The following is a 19,004-nucleotide window of genomic DNA, read 5'->3' as shown; positions in this document are numbered from 1 at the left end:
TATATTCTACTTTTAGGCGCGTGTTCTAGCGAGTGTGAACCGGGGAGGTGTCCCGTATCACAGTGATCGATGAGCGATGTACGTCACTGACAAACCTTCACCTGAGGCTGAGTTGTGTTTTACATTACCAAAGTGCAGGGGACTTAGGGAGGCATTAGAAAAATCACTGATTAATTCTAATAAATAGATGACTTTAATTGTATGCTAATATATTCAACCTGCTCTATAACTCCTTACTTTTTCCGGTATGGGGGAGAGGATGACCCTGGCATATACGTGCATATTTCTTAACGATAAAAGCGCCCCAGGAGAATAAAAAAATTGAGAGACAGACGTGGGCACGCGGGATACAACTTTCAGAAAAAGAATGTAGAGGGAAGCAATCAGGGGGAACTGAAATAGCCTGAAATTACGTCAGAAATATTAGTCTCAGAATTAAGGGTTGCTGTTCCAGCGTAACAAAATGATTATTAGCCTTATTAACTGGCACGCATTGTTGTCAGTTAACAAGACTGAACCATAATATAATATTAAGGCATATGAAACAGCTCATCAGGATGAGAAGAGTTAAATAATGTGTAGTGCATCACATTAGGAGGCAAATATGATGTACTAGAAAGAGGCTATAATATATGTACAAGGCGTTCACTCATTGAATAAATGTCTTTCGCTGAAAACCAATCGAACGAGATGTAAGGTAATTCTCGAAAGAACTGCAACCGCGTGACGAACAAGTCCATTACCAAATGCATTATCATTCTAACTCTCAACTCCCAACACTGAGCTACTTTGATCATGAAATGAGTGCTTGTTTGCATGGTTACGCATATCAACGAGAAATCGTGAATCGGTTTCAAGTTTTGACCTTAACTGATCTTTTGCCCCATGAAAATGCATAGTTCAATAATTTATTGAGAGTACCGAATGATAAACGAAATATGTAACCTTTGTGTAATAATTTAATCTAAACGTCCAATTCCATATCCCATCCCATAGCCCATTCTTAACTCAATTTTAAACGAGATAAACATGTGCCTCTACTCTATATTTTCAGTGGTTCAAAAACCCTTCAAAAAGACATTCTCTCCTCTCATCAGTAAATGAAAGCTGAACCCCAATAACCTTGAATTTCGCTGCCGACGCTTCACTCTACCTTGACCGTGATGCTAGGCCGTCGTCGGTGCAGCGTTCGATGCTCCTGCTCAACGTATATTAAAGCTGACGCCTTGAGTGATGTACTGCGGTGGCGGTGAATGTGTATAGGTCGGTGCTCTCTGGGTTAAACTGCTTACGGACGCCATGAATGAGTTATGAATGATATGACACCTTTAATTATATTCACGATTGTTCATCCTTCCTATACGTAGGTCATGGATGAGGAATGAATGATATTAAATCTTAAATTCATTATCATAGACCCTGCAGGCATACAGACGTCATGAATTCGCTGCATTTTGAATGACAACTAAAAACTTTATAAACTCATTATCTTGCACTTGTATAAATATATTTTATACTTATATATACATATCTTATACTTGTACATACATATCAGAGAATAAAGACATAGAAAAATTAACATGCGCGACAGAAACGCACTACGGCCAACAATTAGCCAAAGATAATTTTTGCTTGGCTTGCGAGAAGCACACAAGATTTTTCCCTACCAATTCCACAACTTGAGAAGTGAAACACCGAATAACGCGTATAATAAAGTGTAGAAAATTAGCATTTGGTTGGGTTGCTGATTCAATTTTGTTAGGTTTAGGTTCCATAAAATTTGCAAAATAGCAAAAAATAAATATTTCCGATATGCCATGAAAGTTTGATGCTCACGAAACATAACTACAATGTATCAGTATAACCACACGTCAGTGGCTCAGCGTTTGCGCGACTTGTTCAACTCTTGACCGCGTAAGCTGTTAGTGAATTAAATCAATTTAATTATGAAATATTGCAGAAGTCCAAGCCTGATGATTAGGGTGCAGGTGACACTCACTCTCTTGATACGATAGTTGATGTTGAAGCGATGATTGTTGAACGCATTACTTCCTTTTGTGTTTCAGAAGAAGAGAACCAAGCTGAAATTCCAATATCCAGTTCTGGTGCTTCGAATTTTAAATGATGCTAGGATCAATGATTGTTAGGCTTTAAAAGCGAAGGTTTTCCCAAAAGAAACGTTTATTTAGTGAACTACTTCTCGGATCCAGTTTGTTCAAGAATCAAGTCAAGCAAGTTGACAATCGGTCCGGAAATAAAGTCAAGCAGCTTAGTCGACTATCTCTACAGGTTCGTCGTAACAGACGAATACACGATCCAACATAACTGTAAAATAAAACAAAGCTTTTAGCTTCCAACTTTTGAAAGTTAATTATTATGGCTGCCAAATATTTCAATAATAGCCGTCATCAACAAATAATGAAGCAATAAACCACACACCTCAAAAAAGCAGGTAAGTAGAGAAATTATAATTAAGTTGTTGAGGTCTCGAGCCAAAAGAGATGCAGACGGTCCGCACCAGAGTAATAGTTATTCTATTGGAACAGAACAGGGTCATCCCATTTTAAGAGGCAAATAAGAGGCCAAGTATAGGAAAAACTAGGAAAGTAGAAGGGAAGGCAAACTCCGAAGCAATAATAATTTTAGTTGGAAGAACTCGGTTCTTATTATCAAGGTAGGAATATATATTGAGGAATTCAATTGAAGTTTATGAGCCTGCGGCCAAGGTGGTTACACTACAGTAAAGCCTGTAAAGGGCAATGCCCAAGATTAAGTCGGTGTCTGTCTTCTAAGTAAAGTAAGAGCGAACATTTATTTAAACTTAAATAATCATTACGAAAACTGAGACTGATCATAATAGCGAAAAAAAAAGAATTAAGAAGGTATGGCGGTAAATACAGACTGCTGAAGTGCGTCCAAGAAAATCGATGCTTTCACCATCAAGTTACAATACCCACCTTTTATTTACAAGCCCATGTCTATCAATAGGTATGGAGAAAAAGAACTCCAAAATGTTACTACAATAGAAATAAGGAAATTTCTAACACGATTTAAGTCATCAATAGTAAAACATAATTTCTGGAACAGGAAGGTCAATGCTTACACAAACTCACTTTGCAGAAATGGTCTTCACTCAATTCGCCATCGACGCCGTAACAACTCATCCTGACAACACAAACTTAAATTTAACTCACAGTTCACAATTAGAGAATAAAATTAGAGTTATTTAGAGTTAATAAAGCCAGAGATTGTATGGGAGCACAACCACGTCACGATGCCTGCAAGCAAAGACTGCAAGCATGGCACGCGTCAGCTCGGCAGCAGTCGATCAACTCTGCACGCTGCTGGCTCCTTTTAGTCTATTATTATCCCATAAATTTCCGCATGCTGGTTATATTCTAGGCCATAATATTAGTTAGATCAATGTAAATGACCACGCGAAAGAGAGTATTTCTATTAATTCTTAAGGTAAGATTTGCACAAGAGCAATACATTCTCAACTTACTCCCGGCGGGAACAAATGCTTTACTTCTCTGAGGGTTGCCACGAAACTACAGAATTATTCCTCTTTCCTAGAGTAATGCCAGTTAATACTACAATGTTACTTCGCCATTACTATCATCAATCAGATAGCATACAGTTACTCCCCCATCAATGTTATCATTCAAACACCATACGGTTAATCTACCATCAATGTTATCATTCAAACACCATACGGTTACTCTGCCTCCAATGCTATCATTCAAACACCATACGGTTACTCTGCCTCCAATGTTATCATTCAAACACCATACGGTTACTCTGCCATCAATGTTATCATTCAAACACCATACGGTTACTCTGCCTTCAATGTTATCATTCAAACACCATACGGTTACTTTGTCATCAATGTTATCATTCAAACACCATACGGTTACTCTGCCATCAATGTTATCATTCAAACACCATACGGTTACTTTGTCATCAATGTTATCATTCAAACACCATACGTTTACTCTGTCATCAATGTTTTCATTCAAACACCATACGGTTACTCGGCCTCCAATGTTATCATTCAAACACCATACGGTTACTCTGTCATCAATGTTTTCATTCAAACACCATACGGTTACTCTGCCTCCAATGTTATCATTCAAACACCATACGGTTACTCTGCCTCCAATGTTATCATTCAAACGCCATACGGTTACTCTGCCTCCAATGCTATCATTCAAACACTACATGGTGACTCTATCGTGACTCTAATCAAAGAAACACAACAAGGTTATGATATAAATTGGTTTAAATTTCATGCAATAAGAAATACAATGAATCCCAAATGAAAAAGTAAAAACTGCCGCAGAAAATTGTGTCTGATTATTATTGAAGTACATTTCCAATTAAAAAATGGGTCGTAGACGCGTTTTTCACAAATAATTCTATTCAACATAAAAAATAAACAGGATACTTGTGCATATAAAATATCGTAATATTTCTATAAAACTAGATAATTCTGAAAGAATAAATGTATGACCATGAATATCTCTAAACAGCTTTACTGAGTCAGTGTTCACCGTTACGATGACGAGGGTCCTTATTTGACGAAATAACCTTTTTAACTGAATAGTCAATTTGTGTTCTGTCAAATTCACTAGTGTGACATATATAGTTTGCTTAAAACGTTATTAGAATCCAATCATGTGTACTAACTAGCAGGCTGAAGCGTCAACCAACCACAATTAAGTTTGAACTTGACTGAACTTTGGCGCCCGCTAGTAACCGTCTACACTCAGAGAAATGAATGGGATTTTGCCCAAATAGCGATGCACTTTTTGCCCTCTGTAGGTCAGGCAAAAGGTCGAATCAGTGCTACGCATAGAAAGTGTGACACTATTTGGAAAATAAGATCCATTCAATTTCAAAAGTGTATCATGTTCAGTCTTAAATTGCCTAGCAAATTACGGACCATGCAGGCAATAAGTCCAGCAGCTATCTCAATCAATCGTCAGTTATGGAAAGATCGGGTTCCAAAGGCCTGATCCCTTGTGAATCAAGTCACGAAAAGTTCAAGAATCGGCAACAGGCCATGGGCCTATTTCTTCAACGCCGACACGTCTATTCTATTCTATTTAAATCTCATGTGTAATATTCGCGCCTCAATCATTGGATGTCAACATTCTAATAATGTTTCTGTTCTCTTACTTCCGTATTCTATTATGAAGAGGAATTCCAGTAGAAATTATCGGGTTGGCCGATTATTTAAGTTCGCCAAGTTTGGAGCAGAGGGTAGGGGGTTCCACAATCTACTAGTTCAACCATGGGGGGTTCGAACCCTGCAACTCTTGCTGAAAATTTTGGCTGAAATCCGTGAGAGCAACGTAATTTAAATGCAGAACAACGTACCTCAATTACACTACTATACTTTTATATTACAAAATTCAGTTTGTACTATTCTAAGGTTATGCTCGTGAATAACATTTCATTAGAATCACCAATGTTCTCTTGCACATATGAACTAGTCATTACCCTTCAAACCTTAATGTAACAAAAGTGTTACTACGTCGATACGGTAAACAGCCACAATAGCATTTATAAAAAATGATTGCTGTCAACACATAAATATTTATATTTAATTTCCACTTAGAAGTATAGGCCTAACGAATCCAGGACAGTGCCCTTAATACAAGCCTGATCGATCGGCCTCATCTGTTGCCTGCTCTCAAGAGCGCCCCCCTCGCACGTGTGTTGACCTACAGGGGAGCATCGATCAGACCTTCACCTTCACCAGCAAACCTTGACGACAAGGACGTTACGAGAAACGTAGTACAATTGTGGTTTAAATTCACGGCACGACCTCTAAAGGCATAAGTTGGGCAACAACCTTGCAAACTGGAAGATTAATCGTAAATTGTTTGGCGCTAGCATATAAGGCTAAACTTAGTCAAGAAAAAATGGAATCGGCTGAAGACGAGACGTATATTAAATTTGGTTAAGTAATTGGTCGTCTAGACTCTGTTCTACTAACTTTTCCTCGGCAAGATGATGGAAAATTCGTATTTAAAATACGTACAACCGCAAATTTCTGGATTTGGGACTTCTCAAAAAAGATAAATCAACTAATTATAACGATCTTCAAAGAATAGTTTCAGGACTGTCTTCAGAAACACAAACTTTTTTCCAATACAAAATGAGAGGTTGAATAAATCGAACGCTAGAAACATTTTCAACACCATACGGATTAACAAGGAATGAAATCAAAACAAGAGTACCGCAGCTCACGGCAAACTCTTTGTCGTGGTTGGTGAAATTTCGGGCGAAGATTAAAGTAGAGCGGATCTATGAGGTTAAATTTGAGCAAACCATTGAGAGCTTAGATTAGAGAACAAGTCACGACGATATAGTTCTCCTTTCGCTTAAGATAAATAGTCTAAACTCTATATCTTTCGTAAATACTGAACGCAAAACGAAAGTTCGAGTGGATTGAATAAACTTTAGATTTTCACAAGAACATCTTTGAACGAGCTCATTCTTCCGCGAAAGCTTTGCTTGTTGTTCAAAATCCCTTCCTCCAGAAATTGCATCCGGGTAAAGTGAAACTAAAGACATTTCTTCAATGGTTTAATTTGTCTTTGATAATTGCAAACCATCAAATAAATTTCTTCAGCCTTCTTTGTTCCTCGTATTTCAGTCTTTCCTGTAAAAGAGAAGATGGAACGTGAAAAAAAAAATAAATGGAAGCACATTGGGCTACTAGGTAGTTCTTCACATGGAAGGATGAGGAGTGCAAGACAGGTTTTATTAAACGTAAAAGGAATTTACAGTAAAGGAGCATAATTCAAGTAATAAAAATAAGAAGGAAACTGATATTAATATGGGATATTAATAAATATGCTTTACCAATAATATTCAAAAAGACCACGAAGAGACCCAAAATGAAGAAAAATGGCATACAAATACCGCAGATTTCTGATAAATAATAAGGATTGATTTCAATATTTTTTCTTTACTTACCTTCTCACCGACGGACGGATTAACGTATGCCAAAGCAGCTTCAAAATGCCGAGCATAAACGACGTACGGTCCTTCATGAAACGGGTTCAGCTCAACGGGCGTTTGATCATTCTTATCAGCTTCTGTAACACGACTGGTAACGCCTTCAGGTAAAATATTCGATGGGGCAACACTGCCAACTTCTGGTTCATTCATGTTAGAGCAGGAATTAGCGTCTTCATCTTCCATAGTTGCCCAGCTGCGGTCATTGCTGTTATGAGATGCGACTTCATCAACTTCTCCCTCTTCCATGTGGCATGTGTCGTCAGTGGTTTTCACTTCGTTGCTGCTGGGCTTTTGATCTCCCGAGAGGAGCTTATCGTCGGTTTGCCTTTGATCTGAATTGATCAAGTTGTTCGTAAAGACATCGTTTGACAATGAATGTGTAGCTTGTTTTTTGCGCCAGGCTTTAAGTTCTTCGAACGCCTCAGTGGAGGCCATCTCAACGAGGTGTCGGCAGTCTGCTCCCGAGAAATTATCGCAGCGCTCGGCAATGTTTCGCAGATTCACGTCAGAAGCCAGGGCGGGTAAAGTCCCATTCTGAAACGCGGGTGAAACTGTCAGCGTCATAGATATAAGGAGGGAGTTATTATTTTATCCTATTGGGAGCCTAGGCACTAGTGGAGTATAAATTTATTCAGGAGATAATGAGAAAAGCGATTGTATACAATGGATCTTGTAGTGAAGAAGAAAATCGGAGTTCGCACTTCTTGTCCGTTGAGACACCAACACAAAATATGACAATTATTTCTCAAGTGCCTGCAACTCTTCAAAAATAATGCAATGTAAAAATATAATACAACCTTTTTTTAAACCAAGGAGATCACTGAATACTTATTTTTTCTTTAGTTTACCGATTACGAACGGAAAAAATGCTTGCAATTTTGAACGATACAGTTTATACTTGTGTTTGTGTTGCACTTAGAAAAAGTGAATATAAATGACATTCAAAAATTACGAGATAACAAACAAAAATGTACTCGACAGTATGAAATTTCCGATCGCGAAGTTTCACTATTCAAATGAATAAAAGCGACAATAAACAAAATACATACGATCCACTGTTAAAAATGATGGAATAATAAAACAAAATAAATCAGGCAATAAGTAAGTAAGGATAGTTGGTAAATAGACGCGGTATTACGTTTAATTGCTTTAAACACCTTAGTAGCAGCCCTGAGAACAGCTTCTCTGCCGGCGATGTCTGGCAAGCCAACGTAAAGAAGCGTGTCAAAGCGGCCTGGCCGCAGCACGGCGGGGTCCAGCACGGCAGGCAGGTTGGTAGCCGCCATCACGTATACGCCGCTGCGCTCCAGGAAGCCCGACATCTCTGTCAGCAGGGTGTTCACGATCGTCGACTTGCTGCCTGACTGGAAGTTCAGAATCTAATTAGTATGCATAAAGTTTGTGTTGTTAGTGCATTCATTCCAGTGACTTGCGGCCTGACTGTGTATTCAGAATGTAATCAATAAAGTTTGTGTTGTTGGTGCATTAAAAACTGCGATTTGCTGACTGACTGTATATTTCAACTGAAATTAGGATGCAAATGTTTGGGTTTTAAGGGCACTTAAACATTTAACTAAATATAGTTTATTATCGTGTGGTCAACCGACAAATAGAACTGATTAGCACTTGAATGATAGCAAGTGCTTTGATCCGAGAATATTTTTTTTATTTTTACTAGGAAAAATTAAAGTAGTTACAAATTTAACACAAAAAGCTCAAATGAAATGTGGTCGATCATAGAAAAAAAATTCATGTACGTGAATCCCATTGAATTGATCTAGAATATCATACAAATATTTTAGACGCTGAGGGTGAGTATGACGGTCAGTCCTGCTAGACAGCTAGAGTATAATTATAAGCCAGTAGCGATTGTCTAAAAATATCAATCGGCTTTCTTCCCACCTCAACGCCAGTCTTGGAACGTTTTGGACACAGAGAGTCAAATTCATCAAAGAATATGACACACGGAGCTACGGAGGCCGCTCTTGCGAACACCACCCGTACGGCTCGCTCGCTTTCGCCCTGGTACATGGACAACAAGTCGGGGCCGTTCACGATGAGCAGGTTCACGCCTGCTTCGTTTGCAACGGCTTTGGCGAGAAGAGTCTTGCCACAGCCTGGAGGTCCCCACAGCAAAATACCTGGAAAGAGATTAACATTTTTTAGGCTAAGAAACTCTTATCAATAGAAGATGCGGCCAAAATGGACATGCGCTTCATGCTAATAATTTGTTAATAAATTTATAACTCGCATGCATGAAACTTGCTACAAGTTTATGATAAAAAATAATACGACTCGTTATTCGTACACAGTGGAACCAAGATGTAGGAGTTGTACAACGACATCATAAGTGAAGTGGTTTTGAACACCTTCAATCAAGATAAGTAAAAGTCTAATCTATATTCAAGCTCATCGAAAATGTTAATTTGAGATTACCAAGACAGTTGAGTACCGCAAATAACTATACTAAAGCTCACCAGAGCTGGTCTTATTGTATTTAGCAAGGAGGTCAGGTTCCTTGATCGGGTCGAGCATCTTTCTTCTGAGCTCCTCCCTGACTTCGCTGAGACCACCAACATCCTGCCACGTCGTCTCAGGCACGGAAGGGAAGCCTTCATTCTTCAGCACAGGCTTCACATGCTGAAAAAAACATACATATTAACATATTCTTTTTATTTTAACTTTAACCCATTTTACTGTGGAAGCTACTGAATTGAAAGAAACACGAATACTTTTATATATAATCAAAGTGAATTTCCCACAGTAGATTTGAATTAAATGCCTCACAATTGTCACCTCACAATAAATTATGTTTTAATAATAATGAGGTAGTTTCATATACTGAATAGTTAGTTTAGTATATATAATATGATATGAATATAATATTGCAATGTAGTCAAGAGTGTTAGTCGTCACCTTGAGAGCATCAGTAATATCTTGTGCTGAAATGATGACGGGTGGAGGCTGAATGCTGTGGCTCGGCAGCTTTCCTCTTCTTAAGGCCTCCGACACGGAGCTTTTAAGAGACCTGAAATTAAATACAGTGAATGAATTTCTTCAAGATATAGTGGATGTTAAAAGGAGGAATGAAAATTTAGGTGTTTGGAACGAAAACTGATAGTTCAAGAAAGGAAAAAAATGTTTTCTATCATGATCCTATTTTACATTTTAGAACTTATTATAACATTATTATGTTATTGTCTCAATATATCAGTAAGAATGAAAAATTCTGAGAATTTACAACGGATATGAGTATAAGTTACCTCTTAAGAGCTGTTCTTCTAGCAGAATTCAAAAGCCTCACAAAATCACCGGCCAAAAATCCAGAACATTTCAACCCCCAGTAAGTCAAGTCGACAGAAGCGTCTATTTTCTCTGTAGCGAATATACTCTGGAACAAAAAACACAGGCAATGATCTTCATGACTTTTTCCAATACTTTTTACCACACGAGTAACGATATAGCAGTTCTGATTAATTACTGAAAAGTTAACGTAACCAAAGCATGACATATTAATTTGATTTTATTAAAATCAAATATGCTGGTTTACATACAAAAATTCACTGACAAGGTAAACTCATTTTCTTTAATGGTGTTGTCCTCTACCAGAAAAAAACTGTCATGGAGCAAAAAGGGGATTACAAAACTAAATGGCAAATGAAGCTTTAACGAAATTTTCTAGAAGCCAGATATAGAACAAATGTTAGGCTTATTTATCTTATAGCGTGTATATTTTTTACGATCAGCCAATTCGATACGTGAGCTCATATAACAGATTGTCTTGCAAGCTGAAATAAGATTCCGTCATTTTGACAACCAGAAAAAAATTAGATTACAAATGTTTCCATTTCACAGTCCAAAACAAAATAATTAATCAATATGAAAGCAAGTGACACAAAGAGCCCGCAATTGTGACACTCAGTCGTGACTCGTTGGATGATCCCTAACAAGTAGTACATTGCCTATGAAGCATAAATCTCTTTTTCGTTGGAATCAACATCAAAACAACAACAACTGTTCTAAGAGGACCAAAACAGAAGCTTTGTTGAAGCTTTGCTTTCATTACATTATTATAAAGACAAGCAGTCTGAAAATGAGAGCCTAAATAATAAAAATGACCCCGAACCTTAAGGATGGCATGTCGCTGTTGTGCAGTAGGCGGCTTGATGAGGATCTGCTCAGAGAAAGCATCCAGGAGTCGCTGGTCCAGGAGCTCCATGTGGGTACACTCTGCCACCACCAGGAGCGGGTCTTCACTTGACTCACGTGTCAGGTCTGATGAGATTAATAGCATAGTAACGTGGGGTTAGTGCTGATACTTATAATATATTAACGAGGTTTATCGTCTTGATTAATGATGTTTGTGAAATTAGAGTCGATTGTAAAAGCAATATCATGGATTAATTTGGTTGTAGTACTTCAAAGGTAAAACAATAACAAATGTAGAGCTTAAAACACTCACTTTTGATCATTGTGCACAGCATGCGAGAAATGCCTCTGTCCAAGTTACGAGGGCCTTGACTGCCACCATCTTTGGACAGCTGATCTAGCTGAAAATAAAGTGTGATTAAGGACACAATAAAGCACTATAAAGTTTGGCATTAGGTTTATGAGAAATAAAATGATCAACATGCTCATGCAACTGTTTGAGTGTGTATAGGTTTGGGTTTCCGTTTTCAAGGCTAGACTGTGTCAAGCCATGACCCAAAGCAAGGCTTGTAAGACTCCAGTTTAATTATAATTTTCTTTTGGTTAGGTTTATATAACCTTGCCAAGTCCAGGATAGATTTGCACATTATTTTTGTTTATTCTATTTTGCACGTGAATCTAGTTTCACGCTACTGGTCAATCACTTTACATCCTTACATGTTAGGTTTGCTCCAGCCATTGAATGATTTATTATGTCACTATTTGGTTCTTCGCCCCCGAGTTACATTTTAATGCTATTCTACTTTATTATCTGGTTGCAGCCAGACTGTAATCATGATATATTGGTAGCTAAAAAACAATAAGGATTGGCTGGCCCCAACATTCTTAATCCTTATTACAGCAAAATCCTGCACATTCATAAAAAGTTACATGAATTGTGTGAAGGAGTTTTATGATGAACCAGTCAAGGAATACTGTTGTTCCCTAAAAATTGTTTAAAAATTAATCAAATTAGTCCATAAGGACCATAAATAACAAGATTTTAGAGATTTGGTTCTCATACAGCGAATAAATGGACTGTTTTCCAAACAAACCTGGGAGATTAGCACCAGAGCTGGTCCACCAGTAACTGCATTGAAGAACTCCTCTGCAATTTTCTTCTCCGGAGAGAGGGACGAGGATGTGGCAATTATGTCACACAATCGCAACTGGATAACAGGTAAAGATGCTGCCTGCAAAAAAAATATTCAGTTGAATTATTACCCTAACTCGCATTATTATTTGCAAGCACAGGATTCCCACAAAATTTAGAATAATGACAATTCAGCAAATAATTTGTATGCAAGGGAACTGATAATAATGGAACAAGCAAGTGTTTTAAAGGCAAATGTTTCAACTCAATTGTAGTTTCTTCAGATTCCATTTTAAATTGATGAGTCATATAAATTTATACATACATTACTCATAAGGACATATTGAAATTCAAGAGCATATTCAACAATGATACACGGATTTGGCTTCATTTTAAATCTCCAGGAAATCTCAGAAAGTAAACTTTGACAATTTTAGGAACTCTTCCCTTCTTTCCTGATATTTCATCAACTTATCTAAGCTAAATAATCATTAAATTATAGGATCAATACTTAACTGCGTTAAGGTTGAATTGTAAGATTTAACAAGCAGTACTCACACCCTGCATCACACTTTTTGCTGTTAAAAGTTTAAGTTTCTCTACCTTGAATGTAACTATTTGTGTTTCAAGACAATCACAATTCTTGTTAAATGTTCAAGTTTGTCTGTTTTAAACGAACTGCTTGCTTATGCAGCAAGACAATTACAATTCTTGTTAAATTTTCAAGTTTGTCTAGTTTTAGAGAAACTGCTTACGTGGCAAGACAATCACAACTCTCACCGTAGCCATGGCAGAAGCGAGAGCAGTTTTTCCAGCTCCGGGCGGCCCAGAGATCATGAGAGAGACAGGCTGAGGCTGAGGGAGCCTCAACAGCATCAATACTGAGAACACTGACTGCGGAAAAAGTCAAGATATTATTGACATGAAGAAAGTCAAACAAATATTTGGGGTACAATTTAGCTTCTAATTCCTATCACATTGACTAGAAACTTATAATCACAAGCTAAATTAAATAAATCAAATCAACAATGTTATATACGTTATTAGCAAAATGATCACCATTTCATAACAGGCTTGCATAATTGTACGCAGCAAACTATTTCACTTGAAATATGAATTAGTCTAAAAGATTTTGCAGCAAAAATAACAAAAATCTAGACCAATAGTCACCTCCATTATTGGTTCTAGTCCACCCAATTGTGATAAGTCTAGATCTTGCATGCTCTCTGCCACCATTTTGGAGAGCATGGCCTTTTTGTTAAACCTTTCACTGATATCTTCTTGCAACAAGCGTTTCTTGACATTGCTGGTCAATGCAGGTGTAGAGTTACTGCAGGGCTGAGATAGTAAAGCAGGGGTGTTGCACTGATAATCCTGTGACAACACATCAGACCAAAGTCAAGAATATATGGTACCATAAAACAGAGTGACTTGGACCATTGAGGGGGTGACTTGGACCATTTTGACACTTAAGAGAAGAAAACCTTATCCTCAAAAAGTTCCTGCCTAAGAAAAATTGTGTTGACAGCTCTTGAAGTACCATGAGATAACCTACAAATGCAATAAAAAGATATATTTCATACATTTACTATGTAATTATTGGTGGAAAATGGTCCAAGTCAATGATCAAAGTTTTAATGTAACTAAAGTAAATGAAATAGTATTACTTATTAAATTTTCACCAGACCATCTTATTTGTACAGTTAAACTATTAAACAATAAAAATGAATTAGTGGGCATGAAAACTGCTACAAAATGACAAACAACAAGCAACTATTCAATTTCAGGCATCTAAAACCAACAATGAAATGCACAAATTAATATACACTCATCTATCCACAGAGCATCTTGCGACTTTAAAATTCTCAAACTACTTCCAAGTAAATTAGACTCCTGCTCAACAAACAAGAACTGAAATAAATAATTATAAAAAAGTGAGGCATTGAAGTACGATCTGCAGTTCAGGAATAAGTTCAGGAACGAACTGCAGACTAGTATTTTTTTGTGATGGTAATAGTGGCCAAAATGAAGCTGAGCTCTACTGCCTCTACATGGGGTATTGATTGGCACATGAGCTCATTGGAGCTAAGGAAAATAAATCATTCTTTTCAATAATATTTCCTTCCCTATTGTTGACTAAACAGAGGAAAATCAATTTTGAATTGGATTTCTCTGAGGATGAGCATAAATAAATAAATGCTTACATATGATCAAACTTATAGCCAGTAAGAAATTATGTTCAGTATTTACCTGAGCCTTTGAATACACAATTGAGACATCATCATTGCACTGAGAATCAGCTGCACTGCCATCTACATCGATTACGAAGCAGTCATCCGAAAATTCCTGTATTAGAGAGGCATTTTTCTTCTTTTTGAGTCTTTTCTTGGGCTTCTGATTATTAGCAGGTGATTTTTCTGCATTTTGCCTTGACTTTTCAAAGTCATTAGAGTTGTGCTTCATGTTTGGCAAAATATCACACTTTGAACTCTTCTTTGGATTTGCATCATTTTCAATAAATTGCATAAATTCCAGTGCTGAAAGAATAATTCAAGTGTTTTATAAATTTACAAACGCAAATTTGAATGAATTAGAACATAGCAACAATGCTTTCAAATTGGCAAACACATTATTCAATCATACCCATTCAGCGTTCCCAAATTAAAATGCATAATAAGTTACACACCATGAAAATTCAACAAAAATGACCAAAAGTTACCATGAAATTAAAAAACAAATCAATTGCAATTCATGACTGAGTAAAGCAGATTTTTATGATTGATTATAGTGAATATTCAATTACAGAGAGTAGTTGGCAATTGAAGAATGTTCATTAATTTTAAATTTAATTAATCAACAATCTTTCAAATTGAAAATTGAGCTCAAGTATTTACACCACAACTAAACAAAATTATTTTACAATGTAATTTTTGGGAGAGAATCAGCAAAGTATTTGAACTAGGGACCATCATCTTATATAGGTATATAAATTGTATAGAGCAGGATCTTGAGAGAATATAACTTTCAAACAAATAGAGCTTGTTGTCATAGTGAATTTAATTGTGTTACCGTATCCATACTAATTAAAGACATTATTTGTCCTAAACAAGTAGGTACATACATACCTGTTTTGACTGTGTTTTTGAAGACAGGATACTGGACTTGTTGGAACTGAGGGTTGTGATGGTAGATGAATTTTGACATTTCATTCAAATTGCAGGACAAATGCTCTTCAACATACTGAAAAAAATTGTAGATTTTAATACAGACATATACTGTATAAATTTCTTGTTATGGCATATATGATATTAGATCAGAATTAAAATTGACTAGACAGTAAATTACACAGGATAAAGAAAAATAAGATTTTAATATGATTTTTTTAGGATGGCCTGGTATATATGGTAGGATTTAAATTTTATTTTAGATTTTCCAAAAAATTTTAATGAATAATGGATGATCTTTAATCTTACAAAATTACCATTCAATCTAGAAAACTAACACAATAACCATTTAAATATTCAAACTCAGTTATAACATTATGGCATACAACAAAGCCTGAATGACTTAACTTTAAAAAAAAAACATAATTAAGCAAGTAAATTCCAAAAAATTATAGGGAAAACTTATTCATTAATTAATATCCACTGCTTAAATATGAAATGGGAATTAAATTATGCTGATTTTGATGCTAATGTCTCATCAATGATCTTCAAATATTTACCCACTCTTTACACCCTGGACCTGAGACCTGGCATGGCATAGTAATGGAATTTTCCCACTTATTACTGGAGTCTAACAGCTCCAAAGTGACAAATTTTTACTACATTTGGAATTGGATCTTTGTGGCCCAACAATGCGCTTTTGAGAAAAATTAGATAGGAAGTAATCCATTTAGCATGAATATCAAAGTTCCAAAAATGGCAGAAAAGCTCTAGTCACTTTTAGAATATAGGGCAGCAGTTTCACAAAATCATAGGTAATAATATGCGTTTCAAAATTACTTTTTAAAGACAACTTTTCTAAAGAATCCAGTGTCTCCAATGTTATACATGTACAATGAATTTCTAATTTTATTATGAAATATTTCAAACATTAATTTTTAAATTTTATTTTAAAATTGAAAAATTTTTAAAAAATTTTCAAAATCATTTTTTTTGGCAATTGATACATGCATTGTCTCCAACTTTACGCAAGTGTGCAAAATTTGAGATCAATTGGACAGGTAGAAGTGTGTTAAATATCAATTATAATTTATGTAGCAGAGAATTTTTTTTTTCATTTTTTAATATCAAAAATAAAATTTTTTAAATTTTCAAAATTATTTGTTCCGTCAATTGATTCATGCATTGTCTCCAACTTTACATAAGTGTGCAATATTTCATATCAATTGAAAAGATAGAAGTGTGTTAAATATTGATTATAAGATTTGTAGCAAACAAACAAACAAACATGAAGTGAAGTTAAAGAGAATTGTTGTAAAAACAATAGTTTCACCAAATGATTTGAAAAACTGTAGGTAAAATATGACTTTTTCTTATTTTTCACTGAAGAATTTGGGTATAGACCATAGAAATGGATGAAATTGGCCAGATTCACTGGCATTTCTACCTAATCACAAGTGGCATCTACCCAATTGTTAACTTTTTTGTGACTTGATTGGTAGATATATTTCATGCCAGGTTTGGCATGGAATATATCTACCTATTGAGCAGCAACTAAAGCTTTCCAGCCAATTTTAGAGCTTCAAGATTCCTGATAGATTAATTAACTCCTATTTAATAGTTGATAAAAATTTCAAATTGTGCTGCAAGATGGCAAATCTTGCAGTAGGAAAATGCCAATCCTGTCAGACACTGCAAGGTAGCAAGGCTGTATCAGAGCCAAGGTGCTAAAAGTGGGTGAATATCTGAAGATCTTTGGTGACGAATAAACAACAAAATTTACGCCTTCCAAAAATCTTGCCAAACAATTTTGATTTAAATTATTGCACTTTTCTTTTCAAGAATTTTTGGCAATGCTAAACACTGAACTGGAGGTAAACCAGGTGAGCCGCAACTGGCAGTGTACCTCCATCCACTTGGTGAGCTGAAACTGGATTAATGGCTTTATGGATTTGCCAGCCGTGATTCCAGATCATTGAGCTATGAATTCCATATCTCAGCCATCATTGGCCATGAAGAGCCATTTACGAGTCGCAAACTTATGTCAAATTTTTGTGTACGTGTTAAACCAAATCTTTAATTTTACCCTAAAAACAGTCAAACAGCAACAATAACATTTGTCTTTACTTTAGCGGTAACTGAACATGCGATAATGCAGTCTGACCACTCTGACGTTACTGCAACTAGGCAATCTTCAATGAAACGTATTGGGTAGACTTGTTTTCATTACGTTCTGCAGGATATTTTGGCAGGAGCGTCGAAGTACTGCAGATTGCAGAAGTTGAAAATTTTATGAAATAACATGTTAGCAAAGTGCAAACCACAATTTTTTAATTAAAACAAAAATACATGACATTAGAGCTGCAATATTTCAGAAAAAGTAGGACTTTTCCCAACCTAAGGTACACCAGTAGCTGGATTGTTTATAAAATTTTAAGTTTCTAGTTGGCCGGATGAGGCTGTAAAGCATGCTCCACAATTTGATAATTTTGGCTGCAATGCAATTGTCTACTGCAATACAATGGGTGTTAAAGATACATTCATGACTCATCAAACTGATCAAAGTTGGTTTTGTAAGAATTTTGATGAAAATTATATTTGCAATGCTGTTAACACATATTGATGACTGCTGGCGCTTGGCAACTTGGCAATGCATTTTAACATGATTTTGGGTATTATTGGCTTCTTATTTGGCAATATTTTTGGTCTACAAGATCAAAAATTGGCAATGCATTCATGGCGGCTTCACCAAGCTCAGCATGCTGATGCCGGTATGAGCCTGGCAGGCTGACATCAAAGTAGAATTGCCAATCTTTTCATATAGAATCTTTTTCATTTATAGACTTCCTTCAGATAATGTATAAATAAACACTTTTATACAAAAGCTCAAGGGCTTTTTCTCGTTCCTAAGGGAAATCACACAAAGAGACATGCACTGTGCGTCTGTGCCCATGGCCCATCCCCCAAAAACAATTTTCAGAACCAGTGCAGTAAACTGTAGGCATAAAAAATTGTAAAACCCGCAGAAGTGCCCAATATTTCTCATAGGAAATTTCTTTTATTGAAATTGACAAGTCAATTCACAAGAAACATTTGATTTCAAACATAAATATATTGATTATTGACGTATTGGGGATGCTCAAGGCTCAAGTCAACTTACTTGCTCCACTGCAGCTTGCAGCCTAGCAGAATACTCCATCTTAGATTATTTTGAAGAGAGCTCTTCCTAAATATATCATTATCTAATATCTAGAAAATACTAGAATGGAAACAAACTATAAGTAGGTATGTGCACAAAGTATGCATGAATGTAAACAATGCTGGCAAAATGGCAGAAATCCTCTTTCCGCATTGGCGCGCTCAAAGTATTTAATTTTGAAAGTCCCACCCAAATTTTAGCCAAATTTTATTGACTTGTGTTTGGAAATTAACTAAAAAAAAATTTGAACTATGATGACACCTTTTTTTTCAAGAAATATCTATCAAGTACCTGCTTAGCTGGGATGTGCAAGGGGTAACATTTG

The 19,004-nt window shown here is 36.1% G+C and overlaps 1 protein-coding gene across 1 annotated transcript; it reads right to left on the bottom strand.

Moving 5' to 3' along the window:
* Positions 1-6,583: 6,583 nt before the first annotated feature.
* Positions 6,584-18,734, bottom strand: LOC108679548 (uncharacterized AAA domain-containing protein C16E9.10c). The gene is made up of 15 exons (XM_018168190.2): positions 18,641-18,734; positions 15,442-15,556; positions 14,567-14,853; positions 13,487-13,690; positions 13,097-13,210; positions 12,279-12,416; positions 11,498-11,585; positions 11,162-11,310; positions 10,299-10,426; positions 9,952-10,063; positions 9,513-9,675; positions 8,938-9,176; positions 8,193-8,399; positions 6,991-7,569; positions 6,584-6,673 (listed from the first exon to the last, which is right to left on the bottom strand). The coding sequence occupies exons 1-15, from the start codon at positions 18,677-18,679 to the stop codon at positions 6,626-6,628; spliced, it is 2,610 nt and encodes an 869-aa protein (XP_018023679.1). The 5' UTR covers positions 18,680-18,734; the 3' UTR covers positions 6,584-6,625.
* Positions 18,735-19,004: the final 270 nt, after the last annotated feature.

This window comes from Hyalella azteca, unplaced genomic scaffold, assembly GCF_000764305.2.
Source record: "Hyalella azteca isolate HAZT.00-mixed unplaced genomic scaffold, Hazt_2.0.2 contig2480, whole genome shotgun sequence".
NCBI classification, from domain to species: domain Eukaryota; kingdom Metazoa; phylum Arthropoda; class Malacostraca; order Amphipoda; family Hyalellidae; genus Hyalella; species Hyalella azteca.
Note: the sequence above shows the minus strand (reverse complement) of the source record. Positions and strands in the feature narration are given on the sequence as shown.

Excerpts from the sequence above, each read along its gene's own strand:
- LOC108679548 (XM_018168190.2), bottom strand. The coding sequence starts at position 18,679 with ATGGAGTATTCTGCTAGGCTGCAAGCTGCAGTGGAGCAA. Across the intron at positions 10,427-11,161 it reads AGCGACATGCCATCCTTAAG|AGTATATTCGCTACAGAGAA; the intron begins GTTCGGGGTCAT and ends TTTTTGTTCCAG. Across the intron at positions 8,400-8,937 it reads GTTCCAAGACTGGCGTTGAG|TCAGGCAGCAAGTCGACGAT; the intron begins GTGGGAAGAAAG and ends CTGAACTTCCAG.